Below are 14715 nucleotides of genomic sequence, written 5' to 3' on the forward strand. Positions count from 1 at the left end.
AGTTAAGTGCGACAAGGAAAATCCAGGGCAAACGAATCTATTTATACATGCACTTCTGCCCAGTCCGTGACCCTTGGCAGATCTATAAATGAAACACAGGGTCAGATAGATGGTTCCCAAACTTGGCCGTGCTTTAGAATCACTTTGGGAACTTGTATAAGATAAGATTTCTGGGCTTTGCCTCCAAAGATGCAAACTCACTGTGTCACTCTATAGGGTAACAGCAACCGAGAGTTGCTTCTCAGGTAATACTATTAACGGCACATAAAATGGTCCAGTGCTGGTCCTGATGTGGTCAGGCGCTGGAACCATCAGCCCAGAGGATGTGCTCTGTCAACAGGGCAGGAAGTGAGAGCAGAGACAGGAAACAGACAGAAGAAACATACCTGTTGGAAAGTCACTGTCCTGAGCCTCATTTGTACCGTCTAAAAAGAAGCAAAGGAATATGAAGTGTCAATCAAATCAGGTGGCCTCAAATCAATTGGAGCTAACAAATTAACTTCAGCTAAACTCAGAACCCTCTCTCTTTCTCGGTGACGTAGCAGTTTCTTCCAATCATTCACAACACAAAAGCCCTGTCATTTTTCCCATTCCCTAGCTCTTCCCCCAATCCAATCTGCTGCCATAATGAAGTTGTCTCTACCTCCATAATGAAACTCGCAATCATCTCCTTCCATTTCTCTCCATTCCAAATCTGGAAGGAAAAGAAAAAAAAACATACATCACAGTTTTATCAGCAAGTTAGGACTTTTCCACCAAAAAGGTCAAGTGAAGAGACGGTGGTTAATGTTTATTTCGAGTGCCATCATTGGCGTCAGTTTTTCCTCTGTAAATTTCACTTGTTTACTACCCAAAATTTAGCACAAAGTAGTAACAGCCACACACAGGATAAATGATTTGCTCTAGGACATATTCCTTGTAAAATTCACTAAATTTTGTGAAAATGAAATGTTAAGTAACTACATGAAATTTATACAGGTTAGTGTTTGATTTCAGAAACGATTTAAAATAGTTGATATAAATCCCTTGGCTGCATTTCAAATCACCTCCTACAAAGTCCATTTTTAATCTCTCATAAGGAGTTTCTGTTATCACGTAAAAGATGCACATATATGGGGGAGAATGTAGAGTGGGGAGTAGAAATGATTTACAAGTAAGCTGTTTCTTGTTCAGAGTCTCTAACAGCATGATATATTCATCAACATTAATTAATTTTAATCACTGAATGTATTTAATTTAGGGCCATTCAGATATTTACATTGGGAAAAAAACCCTTAAAACTCTATAGATTTGCTAGCAAAGGTGGGATGGTGGGAACCAGACTTCTCTGTACAAATTTTTTTATTGTTTTGACTTCTGATCCAAGTAAAAGTATCACCTATTTCAAGATAAAAATTGTATTCTTAAAAGCTTACGAACCAGGAAAATATTCTGACATTTTCAGATTTGTTAGTTTTCTCGTGATTTCTGTGTAATCAGATAGATAAACACGACAATTCAGTCTTCTCTGATGATGTCTCTGGGGGGACAGATGTGAAGAATTGGAAAAGCAAGAGAAAAAAAGGAAAGGTGGGTCCAGAAAGCATGAGAAGATGAGAGAAGACACATAGATCAGGCTGGCGCGTTGAGCAGTCAAAAGATTATTTTATTCACAGTGGACAAAAGACATCAGAAGAATTTCTCCAAGGAACCCAAAGTGCCATCTGAGCTGGCAGAATGGCTAAAGCAGACACCTGGAGGAGGCCACGACGGGGTCGAGGTGGCTCTGAGAGAGTAGTTTTGAGCTGGAACCAAGGAATAAATTTCAGACCCAGAGAAGACAGGACCTTGCTTTGCTAGTAACGGGAGACAGAATCTGCTTTGGAACAGAAAGGTAACAGGTGGCTGAAGGCAAGAGCGCACAAAATGGCAGAAGGTCGCGCTGTCAAAGGAAATTGCCAAGGGGGCGTGGCCTTGTCACCCCGAATGTTTCACAGGCAGAGAGTTCTGGAAGCCCACATAAACATTCGTCACTAGCAGAGGATGGAAGGGGCAGAAGACAAGGCAGAAGGGCTTTGGACAAGTACACACGTCAGCAGGCAACTACAGGAAGCGAGCCAGGACTTGGGACCGTGGGCCAGGGTCTCCACCGTATTCCCTGCTGGACAAGAACTGGTTAGGACCGGTCAGGCTTGGGCCCCAACCCACTAGGAACACAGGGCTCAGATGGAACACAAGGAGCAGACTGTGGGTTCACTGAGATGAACTCTACATGGGGCGATTAAAACCATTCCCACCCATTACAGTGAACGACTTTTTTCCCTCAATTATTATAGCAGCCAGTCCTCACGCTGTAGAGTTTTTCACCAAATTTTGCAATATTTGTAATTGGGCAGTAAGTGGACATTTAAGACACTATTTGACACCTTTGGGCTATTAGTGTTAAGAATGAGCTATGGATTCCCACGTGCAAAAAGAATGAAGTGGAACTCCTCCCTCACACCATACACAAAAATTAACTCAAAATGTATCAAAGACCTAGACGGAGGAGCTAAAACCATAAAACCCTCAGAAGAAGACATGGGGTTAACCCTCATAACCTTAAATTTGGCAATGAATTCTTAGGTATGTCACCAAAGCGCAGGCCACAAAGGCAAAAAAGATACATAAACTGAACTTCATCGAAGTATAAATTCTGTGTGCATTAAAGAACATTAGGAAGAAAAGTGAAGGGCAACCTACAAAATGGGGAAAATATGTGTAAATCATATGTGATTGGATCTAGTATCCAGCATTCATAAACAATTCTTACAACTTCACAACAAAAAAGGAAAAATAATTAAAAATGGGCAGAGGACTTGAATAGACTTTTCTCCCCAGAAGATAGACAAATGGCCAAAAAACACATGAAATGAAGCTTAGCATCGCTACTCACTACTGAGATACGAATCAAAACCACAGTGAGATGCCACTGCACCCCTGCTAGGATGGAGACTTGAAAAAAAAAAAAACAGAAAGATGGAAAATAACAAATGTTGACACGATAGGGAAACATTGGAATCCTTGTATGTTTCTGGTGGGACTGTAAACGGTGTGGAAAACAGGCTGGCTGTTCCTCAAAAAGTTAAACATGGAATTACCATGTGACTCAGTAATTCCACTCTGAGGTGTAGACCCAGAAGCACTGAAAACAGGGACTCAGACAAGTATATGCACGTGCACGCATCACTGCTCACTACAGCCAAAAGGTGCAAACAATCCGAAATGTTCCTCAAGAGATGAACGGATAAACACAATGTTGTCCATCCATGCAAGAGAATATTTTTCACCCTTAAAAAGGAACCACGTGGGTGAACCCCAGAACACTGTGCTAGGTCAAAGAAACTCAGCACAGAAGGGCACACATTGTATGATTCCACTTATAGGAAATGAAGAGAATAGATAAACAAAGATCTAACACAGATTTAATGGTTCCTATAGGGCCCAGGCGGAGGGAGGGGTAGGGAAAAACTAGACATTTTTTGAAAATGAATAGATAAGAAGTGATGATTGATCAACTCTGAATGGGGAAGTACTAAATGCCACAGACCTATTCACTGTAAAATGCTTCCCCCCCCCAAGATTTTTCCTTTCTTAAAATTGTGTTAAAATACACATAACATAAAATTTACTGTCGTAAACATTTTTAAGTGTACAGGTCAGCGGTACTAAATATATTCACACGGCTCTGCAGCCATCACCATCATCTGTGTGCATAATTCTACTCATCTTGTAGATCTGAAATTCTGCACCTATCAAACAATCCCTCATCTGCCCCTCTCCCAGCCCCTGGCCCCACCATCATACTTTTCGACTTTCTGATACTGACACTCTAACCCACACGAGTGGACTCATACAGTATTTGCCATTTTATAACTGGCTTATTTCTGTTAGCGTTATGTTCTCAAGGTTCATCCACGCCGTAACGTGCTGCATGTCTGACTGCTATTCCACTGTATGTATATACACCACGTTTTGATTATCCACTCATCTGTTGATGGACACTTGGGTTGCTTCCATGTCGGTTATTGTGAGTAATGATGCTACGAATCTGTGTGCACCAATCCCTCTTTGAGACCTTGCTTTTGATTCTTTGGGTATATACCCGGAAGTGGGATTGCTGGATAATATGGTAGTTCTATTTTTAGTTTCTTGAGGAGCCTCCATACTGTTTTCCACAGTGGTTTCACGACTTTCCATTCCCACCAACAGCGCACAAGGGTTCCAGGTCCTCCACATCCCTGCCAACACTTGTTCTTCTCTGTTATTTTGATAGTAGCCATCCTAATGGGTGTGAGGCGGCCTCGCACTGTGGTTTTTAAATTGCATTTCCCTAATCACTGGCGATGCAGAACATCTTTTAGAGGGCGTACTGTCCATCCGTCTGTCGTCTTTGGAGAAATGTCTGTTCAAGTACTTTGCCCATTTTTGTATCAGGTTGTTTTTCAATGCTGAGGTTGAGTTCTCTTATATTCTGATATGAATCCCTTATCAAATGTATGATTTGCAAATGTTTCCTCCTATTCTGTGCAATGCCTTTTACTCTGTGGATAGGGTCTTTTGATAAACAAAATTTGTTCATTCTCACAAAGTCCAATTTGTATATTTTTTCTTTTCTTGCAGGAGTCTTTGGGGTCACATTCAAGACATTGTAGCCAAATCCAAATTCGTGCAGCTTTTGTCCAATGTTTTCTTCTAAGACAGAGTTTAAGTTTTGCATTGAGGATTACATTGATCGACTTTGAGTTAATTTTTGTATACATTTTTAAGTAAGAGTCCAGTCTCATTCTTTTGCATGCGAATACTCAGTGTTTCCTGCACTGTTTGTTGAAAAGACTGTCCTTTACCAACTGAGTGGTCTGAGCATCCTTGTTCAACATCACCAAGATCTTTTTCAAGGTTGTTTTAGTTATTCACTGTCCCTTGAGATTCCATACAAATTTTAGAATGGGTTTCTATATTTTTTCAAAAAAAAAATCACTGGGTATTTAATAGAGATTGCACTGAATCTGTAGAATGTTTTGGGTAATATTGACATTTTAACAACGTTAAGTTTTCTGCAAGGGAGGGACAAAATAGGGATGGGACTTAAGAGTACAAACTACTATGTATAAAATAAATAAGCTACAAGGATATATTGTACAGCACACAGAATATAGCCAATATTTTATAGTAACTATAGATAGAGTATAACTTTGAAAAATTGTGAATCACTCTTGTAACACCCAAAATTTATATAATATTGTAAATCAATTATATCTCAATAAAACAAGCAATACTAGTCTTCCAGTCCATGAACTTGGTACCTGTTTCCACTTATTTATGTCTTCTTTGTTTTCTTTCAAAAATGGGCCAGTTTCCCATATGTATATTAAACTTCAAAAAACCTTTTCTTTTTAATCCTGTGGGTTGGAGAACTTGCTTTAAGTCTTAATGAAATGCATGCTGAAGAGGAACTCACATACATCAGGAAGGAAATATTTAAAAATAATTACAAAAGGCTTATTCGCTTTTGGAGAGACGCACAGAGATGGAACTTTGGGGAAGGACCAGAAGGTCCCTGAGCCTCAGTTTCCTCAAATGAAATAAGAACCAATAATAACTATCTTATGAGGCTGTTGTAAAAATCTTAATAGGGCAACCTAGCTCATAAGAGACCAGAAGAACATTCTTTTTCCTCAGCCCACTCTTAAGTTTTCTTTCCTAGTTTCCTAAAGCAACACCCGGTAGCAGAACTTGTGCTGGAGCAAATGCTCTGTGTCTGCACTGTTCAGCATGCAGCCACTAGCTGCCTGGCTACTGAGCATCTGAAATATGGCTAGTGCGAGTGAGCAACTGAGTTTTTCATTTTGTTTAATTTTAAATCGTGTGCCTAGTGGCTACTGTATTGAGTAGCACGTTTCTAGATTCTGAGAAACCAAAGGGCTTTGGGCAATTACTGCTTGATCCCACCTTTGCTATAAACCTTGACCAACCTGCCATGAACTCCCACAGGGCTTACCTTCTAGAATTTAAGTTATGAGGACTGGGATTTGGGGCCATTGCATTCAGTTGCTTCCTATATTCTCAATGCCTACAAGGCCATTACATGGTAAGTAGTCAATAAATGTTTGTTTGAATGAATAAAATAAAAAGGAAATTTGATTAACCCAAACTTATTTGCATATTTTGGGGGGCTATTTTGCATAACACTATTAATATCCAATAGAACGCATTTTGAGAAGCACCCAATTAATTAAAAATGCCACATGATATCATTTATATGAGGCATCTAAAATATAATAATTATAAGGACACAAATGAACTAATTATTATTTTGATTTCTTGAATATGTGTGAGCACATCTGACTGTCCTTTATGACTGGGTTACTGCGTTCTGTTGATTCTTAGTTTGTAGTTGGCTTTATTCCTTTGATAACTATGTGAGTTTAAAAAGCTAAAGATCTAATCTGCTCTTAGAAACAATAATTAGTACATGTATGGAAACTAAAAAAAGTGCAGTATATTGTAGATATGTATTTACATGCAATATAATGTGTATGTGCAGTCGAACTATAGTCTACATAATAAAGCTGAAAAAGGAGAAAAAAAAAGAAAGATAGATTCAAAATGAGTTAAGAGAAATTAAGATATCTGGAGTGTGGCCACCATATCTCAGAGCTGGAGTCACAAGGGGCAGGTACAGCCCTACCGCTGAAATCCCCAGAGAAAGAAAAACCAGCTTATGGGGACCATAACCGAGAGACTACAAGCCCCAGTCCAAGCTAGGGACAATCCCAGTTTATAACTTTTGTCCCAAGAGAAAGCACCTTTCACTCTCCCAAGTGCCAAGCTATGTTCAGGATGGCAGGTACCACAACGTGCTCAGACTGGGGTGATGTGTTCCCGGCCACTGCATGGTAATTACCTTTTTAAAACTGAATCCTATTTTGAATAGATGAGGGGAGCTCAAAAGACCCTTAAATGGATCTTGTTGTAAAAGGAAAAATAAAAGCCTTATGTGTGTTTATTTTTGAGGTCCGTGACGCGCCCAGGTGGTGCTGGAATCCAGGATCCTAGTGGGACAGAAGAGACCAGTCTGTTTCCGGGTGGGTCCCAGCCCAGCTTTACCTGCAATGGCCACAGCTGTTCGTCCCTCGGATGCTTTTAATTCTGGGGCCACGTCTCCCAAATCTGAGCGTCTGAAACAATTTCAGAAGAAAATTGTAATTAAATTAGCGGAACACCACTGTCACCTATCAAACTGGCTGCGTGTCAAAAATCTCTCTACAAATCCTGTTCTCACTCCTCATCCTTGTCACTGGAATCTCAGAACCGAGCCCTGGGCGTTGCTGCTTTAAAAAGTGCCCGCAGTGAGTATAAGTGTAGCCACAGCTGAGAAACAACGGCCTAGATAAACCAGCCCTCCAAAAAAACTGTGGGCTACAGCAAGGAGCTATTCAGAAAAACAGGTAAATATACATAACTATTTGACCAGTAATTCCACTTCTATCCTAAGGGAAAAATTAAAATTTAGTTACAAATATGTTGATGCCAACTTTATACATAATAGTGAAAAACTGGATGTTTTAAATCGAAGTCTAGTAACGGGGAATTATGGTGCAGACTTATTCTTTGGACCTCATTTTGTGGGCAAAAAGATGTTGTATGATATGTTATGTAATGATGGTAACGATACATTCATTAATGGGGGAAAAGTCAGGTTATGGAAGAGCATGTGCAGTGTGATTAGTATTTAATAAAACTGTGTCTATTTATTGATAGGTATATGCAGGGAAATCTGGAAGGATGTTTATCAAAAGTTAGTAGTGGGGGCAGGAAGGGATGACCCTGAATTATTTTAAGTAGGTTTGATAAGTACAGTCTATTCAAGAATAAATTATTTTATAAATGCTGGAGAGGCTGTGGAGAAAAGGGAGCCCTCCTACACTTCTGGTGGGAATGCAGTTTGGTGCAGCCACTGTGGAAAACAGTGTGGAGATTCCTCAAAAGACTAAAATTAGGCTTACCCTATGATCCAGCAATCCTACTCCTGGGCATATATCCAGAGGGAACCCTAATTCAAAAGGAAACCCCAGTGTTCACAGCAGCACTATTTATAATAGCCAAGACATGGAAACAACTTAAATGTCCATCGACAGGTGACTGGATAAAGAAGCTGTGGTATATTTATACAATGGAATACTACTCAGCCATGAAAAATGATAAAAATAGTGCCATTTGCAGCAACATGGATGGCCCTGGAGAATGTCATTCTAAGTGAAGAAAGCCAGAAAGAGAAAGAAAAATACCACATGAGATTGCTCATATGTGGAATCTAAGAGGAAAAAAAAGAAGAACATAAATACAAAACAGAAACAGACTCACAGACACAGAATACAGACTTGTGGTTGCCGGGGGGGCGGGGGGAGCGATAAACTGGGAGTTTGAGATTTGCAGATACTGACAGGTATATGTAAAATAGATAAACAAGTTTATACTGTAGAGCAAAGGGAACTATATTCAATATCTTGTAGTAGCTCATGGTGAAAAAGAATATGAAAAATAATATATGTATGTTCACGTATGACTGAAGCATTGTGCTGAACACCATAAATTGACACAACATTGTAAAGTGACTATACCTCGATTAAAAAAGAAGAATAAATATTTTAGGTATATCATAGGAATGAGTAAATGTGTTGATTTTGTCAGAAGTCAGGGCTCCACTGTCGGAGAAAGGGCGTACAAATGAAAGGAGTGGAGGAAGTTAGAAAAAGATCCAGAGAGGTGCCCTGGAACTGGAGGTCCTAGTGTGCACGCATGTTAGCGTACACATGTGTGTCCACTTGCGTGTACGTGCATGTATTTCCTAGCTCTGTCCACTGAAAGGGCCATGAAGCAGAGACACTGCTTGTAGCCGCGAGCACACTGAGCACCTTTCAACATCATTCCATGCTGAGAGACACCAGGTCTCCCTGGAGAAACTGCAGGTCCCAGGAGTCGCAAAAGAACAAGACGAATCTGAACATCTTATTTCAGAAAATTAGGAAGTAGTCCAAAAAAAATTAAAAATGCTGGGGCATCTCACAGGACACAGGAGCCAGCTTGAAGGGGCTCCCACTATCAAGTGTGCGTCGATCTGAGTGTGAGCATAAATCGTAAGACAAACTCAAAATGGAATGTTGTTAGAGGGGGAGAGCTGTATTACCCCAAGGTATGAAAGTCGTAAAAGACTGAGGAAACGTTCCAGATCCAGGGTTGCTAAAGAGACAAGGACACAAAACACAGTAGCTCGCCCTAGACTGGACCCTGAGCTAGGAGACATCTTTGGGGGTCAAATGACTAAACTGAAATATAGGTGTAACCAATGTTACATTTCCTGATGTTGATAACTGTACGCTGGTTACATAAGGGAATATCTGTATTCTTAGGAAATAAGACGCTGAAGGATTTAGGGATAAAGGGTAATGATGTATATAAGTTACTTTCTAATGGTTAAGAAAAAATTACATACGTGTGTATTTAACGCAGAGAGAGAGAAAGAATGATAAATGAGAGTGGTAAATGAGCTAAAATGTTGTGAATGGGAGACCCTGGATAAGGGGCCTTTTTAATTTTGTAATTTATCCATAAGTAAAAATTATTTCCAGGGGGGAGTTATACCTCAGGGGTTAGAGTGCATACCTAGCATGCACAAGGTCCTAGGTTCAATCCCCAGTCCCTCCATGAAAAACGAATAAATAAACATCTAATTACCTCCTCCCTCCAAAAAAAAGTCAGCATGTTAAACACTTAAAAAAAAAAAGAAATTAATTCCAAATTAAAAGTTTTAAAAATTAATAGTGATTAGTTCTTTCTGAGCATCAGTTTATCTCATTTGATTTTTTTTTTAAATAGAAGAGGCATGTATTGATTTAATACAACTGGATGAGCTGTTATAATAATGCTGGGAGTCAGGGTCAGGGTCAGAATAAGATATATATGTGCCCCTTTAAACCGCCTTATAGCACAGAATACTAGGCAGCTCTGACTTAATCGGACCCCGATACTACAAAAATGAGAGTTTTCACTGTCTTCTCTTCATTTTTCTGCAAAGAACGTATATTGCTTTTGTAATAAGAAAAAAGGTATCCTTAAAAAAAAGAAAATGTGACTGGTTAAAAATAGCTTCCCAGAGGGGACGAAGCAGACCTGGCCTGGAGGTGGCAGCAGCCGCTGTGCTGAGGTCCCAGGCAGGAAGGGGCAGAGGACAGGTACTTACAGCCCAGGGCGCTGCCAGGCCTACGCCCACTGCCCGCAGGCGCTAAGGACACACTCGCCAGGACGGGAGCTTAACTTCAACCATGTCTTTTCCACGCAAGAAAGTGGAAAATTTAAGAGTGAAATTATCACAGGGGCAACTCTGAGTTTGTGCTGATTTCTGAAAATATACCTGTAAGTCTGTACTTTATTCTTGCTAACAAACTTCATACTTAATTGAGTCCCTGTGTTGTAAACTGGAAGCTGAGCCAACTCTTGCAAGAGAACAGCAACAGAATTTGTGAAATGCTTTCTTTTTTTTTTTTTATATTGAGGTATAGTCAGTTTACAATGTTGTGTCCATTTCTGGTGCACAGCACAATGCTTAAGTCATACATGAACATACACATACTCAGTTTCATATTCTTTTTCACCATGAGCTATTACGAGATCTTGAGTATATTTCCCTGTGCTGTACAGTATGAATTTGTTTATCTATTTCATATATACCAGTCAGTATCTGCAAATCTCAAACTCCCAATCTATCCCTTCCCACCCCACTTCCCTCTGGCAACCACAAGTCTGTATTCTATGTCTGTGAGTCTGTTTCTGTTTTATATATAAGTTCATTTGTCGTTTTTTTTTTTTTAAGATTCCACATATTAACGATCTCATATGGTACTTTTCTTTCTCTTTCTGGCTTACTTCACTTAGAATGACATTTTCCAGGGCCATCCATGTTGTTGCAAATGGCATTATTTTATCATTTTCATGGCTGAGTAGTATTCCATTGTATAAATATACCACATCTTCTTTATCCAGTCATCTGTCGATGGACATTTAGGCTGTTTCCATGTCTTGGCTATTGTAAATAGTGCTGCTATGAATATTGGGGTGCAGGTGTCTTTTTGAATTAGGGTTCTCTCTAGATATATGCCCAGGAGTAGGACTGCTGGATCATATGGTAAGTCTGTTTTCAGTCTTTTGAGGAAATCTCCATATTGTTTTCCACAATGACTGCACCAAACTGTGCAATGCTTTTTAATTTACAACTCATCTTTCAGTATTTGTATGGCCTGAATTGCATCCCCTCAAATTCCTATGCTAAAACCCTAACCCCACAATGTGACTATATTTGGATACGGGGCCTTTGGGGAAATAATTAAGGTTGAATGAGGTCACAAGGGTGAGGCCCTGATCTGATGGGACTGGTGTCCCATTAGAGGAGGAGGCCCCCACCCCCCCCAAGAGCCCGCTCTCTCTCTGCAGGTGAACAGAAAAGGCCACATAAGGACACAGCCTGAAGGTGGCCACCGACAAGCCCGGGGGAGGTGCTCCAGGAGAAGCTGAATCTGCCTGCACTGTGGTCTAGGATTTCCCATCTTCACAACTGTGAGGAACAAATGGTAAGCCCCCCGTCCGTGGGACTTTGTTACGGGGGCTAGGCCACCCGACGTCACCCAGCTAGGAAGCTGGGGGCCAGAGCCCGCACACGCAGCTTCTGGTTCCCTTTCGGTTCATTATCAAGGGTCAGATGGCTTTTACGTGACTCCTAATTACAGCTAGTAACTACAAAAATCATCCAAAGCAGCCCACCTGCCCACCCCCAGGGCAGCCTGCAAACCCCAGCCTTGCAGACTTGCTAAGCCGCCTCCTGCCTGTCCACCAGCCGCCCAGGCCAAGAGACTGGAAACACACCGGGCCTCCAGTGGCCCCCGTGTGCCCTGTTCCACTTCCTTATTCGGGGCTATTTAGATTTCAGTCTTCTCCTGAGGCCCATGCTGGTCCTTTCAAGACTTCAGGGCACAGAGCCAAAAGTGGAATCCAGCTCAGGCACGGCCTGGGGGCCGCCAGCACAGAGGTCCGGCTGGGGCCTGGGCCCCTGGACTGCTCTGCAGGGCAAGGGGTGATCGGAACACCACCCTGAGGACAGTCCTTTGTCACTAAGTTAGGAAGCAGGCACCCTGCTTGCACACAGGGCTCCCTTCACATCTGGCAGGCAGAATCAAGACCCCGACAACTCTGGGCTGTCTGCCTCACCAGCTGTCACCCCTCAAGACACAGAGCAAGGCGCACTTCCCTTGTCTTTTTTGAGGCGCTCTGCTTCTTCACCTGGAGGTTTTAAGCCAGGAGATCCCCCTCTGAGATGGAGATGCCTGCGACACCTCGGAGTTAGGCCCTCCTTGGGCAATGTCCCTCCACGCCAAGAACAGGCCGATGCCTAGCAGCAGACCTGGCTCCCGCACTGAGAGGTGCCAACAAAAGAGGATGGCACAGAAAATCGAACAAAACAGGGACTAAACCCAGTGGCAGTTGCTTCCCTTCGTGTAGTTGGCAATATATTATTAATTGCTTCACACAGCAACGAGTCTGACCCAGTTTTTGCTGTTTGATGCAGACAGCTTTCAAGATCTTCCCCGGCCCCTGCTGCCCCGCATCTGGACCAGCAGACAAGGCAGCCTGGGGGCTCTGTCCTTTGGCCCTGGCTGGGGACCCTCACCCCATGACAACCTCGGAAACAAAACAAAACCTGAGGCCCGTCGCTCACTAAATTAGTCATAAACTTTTTCAAACCCTCTTGGTGGGCTGAACGCTGTCCCCGACAAACCCTATGTTCAAGTCCTAACCCCAGGGCTGTGAACGTGGCCTTATACAGAAAAGGAAAAGGGGTCTTTGCAGGTGTAATTGAGATGCTAAATTAAGATGAGGTCATACTGGGGCAGGCTGGGCCCCTAATGCAATGACTGGTATCTTTATAAGAGAACAACTTGGATGCACAGAGAGAAAAGCACGCAACAATGGAAGTGGAGGTGACTGGGATGGCGCACCTACAGTCCAAGGGACACAAGGCCTGCTGGCAGCCACCACAGGGCAGGAGAGAGGCCTGGGACAGGCTCTCCCTCAGAGCCTCCAGAAGGAACCAATCAGCCCACACTTTAGTTTCAGCCCCTTGGCATCCAGAACTGTGAGAGAAAAAATGTCTGTTTTCTGTAAGCCGCCCAGTTTGCGGCACCGTGTTAGACCATCGCTACCGAGCTGGGACAGTGTGTGCGTGGCCCTTGACAGCTGCATTCGTTTCTGCCTCTTATCTTGACAGGGGTTCTCCCCTGCGTGTGTCTGTGTGTCTTCTCTGCTTCTGTGAGGGCGCCAGTCACTAAATCAGGGCCCACCCTGACACCCAGTGCACCCCCATTTTAACTCATTGTGTCTGCAAAGAGTCTACTTTCAGAAAAGGTCACGTCTTTGCCGCAGGCCCACTCTGTGTATGTTTAGCGCACAAGAGGACATGGCTGTAAACTGCACCCCATCCTCCAGGCCCTTAAAGAGTTTCGCTGGGGACGCGCTGTGAACACTCACTACACAAACTCTACAAAACACAACGTACGCTAATCTATGCAACAAGGCTGCCCTTCCCTGCGCTGCGCACCTCATCAGGTTGCTGTAAGGACCCGGAGAGACTCACATACACGAAGCCATGTTTATGGAAGGTGATCGCTGTTCTCTTGAATTTATCTGCATATTCATTTGCTGCTAGGAGCTTTTCCAGGAGTTTGAGGTTGGGATAAGACAAATATCTGTGCTCTTAGCTTGCAGTCAGTGAGGTGGGGGGGAGGACAATAAACAATTTTTGAAAGTTTTAGATAGGGGGCACGCTGGGAGGTGAGTGCTGGGGAGGAAGCTGTGGACCAGGATGAGGGGACCAGGCATTTGTGAACAGCAGGGGGAGGGGGGGCGCTGCTGTAACTGGGTCAGGGCGGGCCTCCCAGGGAAGGGGACATGAGCGTGCAGACTTGGCCCCAGGTGACAGCACGAGGCGCCCAGCTCCCGGGGAAGGCGTTCCAGGCAGAGGCCGGTGCGGCTGGCGCGGCTGGCGCAGAGGGAGCGGTCAGATGAGACAACGTTCTGGGCCCCAGGAAAGGTTCTGGCTTTGACTCTGCAGGATGCTCTGAGCGCAAGTCAGCATTCCTGTTTCACACTGAGAGGAAACTGAAGAAGGTGAGGCCCAGGTGGGAGCACCAGAGGTGACAACCAGGGATGGGCTCTGAACATCTCTGTGAGGAATTTCAACAGACTGGGAAGGCTGTGGGCGGGCAGGGCTGAGGGGCTCACGGGCAATCCGGTGCCCACTTCTGGCCCGGGATCCAGGGACAAAGCCTTTGGAGCTGCTGAGCAGCACAGGGCCTGCAAGGAGCCGGGGGAGGCTTAGGGAAGGCAGCGCCCCACCACGTACCCAATAGACCACTGTTGGCGTCTTTCCTAAGGACACACCGTCCGCCCACGACAAAGGCAGAATCGGCTTGCTATTTCTCAGGGATAACTGAAAGCAATTATGATGTGGATAGAGCTGGAAAACCCAAGAGAGCAACTGAAAAGCAGCTGTGAGCAATGCGGGAATTCAGGGGATGTACAAAAAAAGTTATGTTAAAAACCCAACTGCCTTCCTGTACGTGAACAGAAGTTTAGAACTGTGGAAGG

At 43.3% G+C, this 14715-nt stretch overlaps 1 protein-coding gene across 3 annotated transcripts in view; it reads right to left on the minus strand.

Annotated features, from left to right (window-relative positions):
• The window catches only part of URGCP (upregulator of cell proliferation), an 88520-nt gene that overhangs the window by 7222 nt on the left and 66583 nt on the right, over positions 1 to 14715 (minus strand). For 2 of the 3 annotated variants that reach the window (XM_031445019.2, XM_031445018.2), the window contains exons 2-4: positions 7129 to 7199; positions 644 to 694; positions 387 to 425 (exon numbers count right to left, since the gene is read on the minus strand). In XM_031445019.2, the coding sequence (XP_031300879.1) occupies positions 387 to 425; positions 644 to 677 (73 nt within the window). In that variant the 5' untranslated portion in view covers positions 678 to 694; positions 7129 to 7199. Of the gene's footprint in view, positions 1 to 386; positions 426 to 643; positions 695 to 7128; positions 7200 to 13706; positions 13796 to 14715 lie in introns of those variants that run through there. The other variant, XM_064482316.1, reaches the window with a different exon arrangement.

The sequence above is a fragment of the Camelus dromedarius genome, chromosome 35 (assembly GCF_036321535.1).
Source record: "Camelus dromedarius isolate mCamDro1 chromosome 35, mCamDro1.pat, whole genome shotgun sequence".
NCBI classification, from domain to species: domain Eukaryota; kingdom Metazoa; phylum Chordata; class Mammalia; order Artiodactyla; family Camelidae; genus Camelus; species Camelus dromedarius.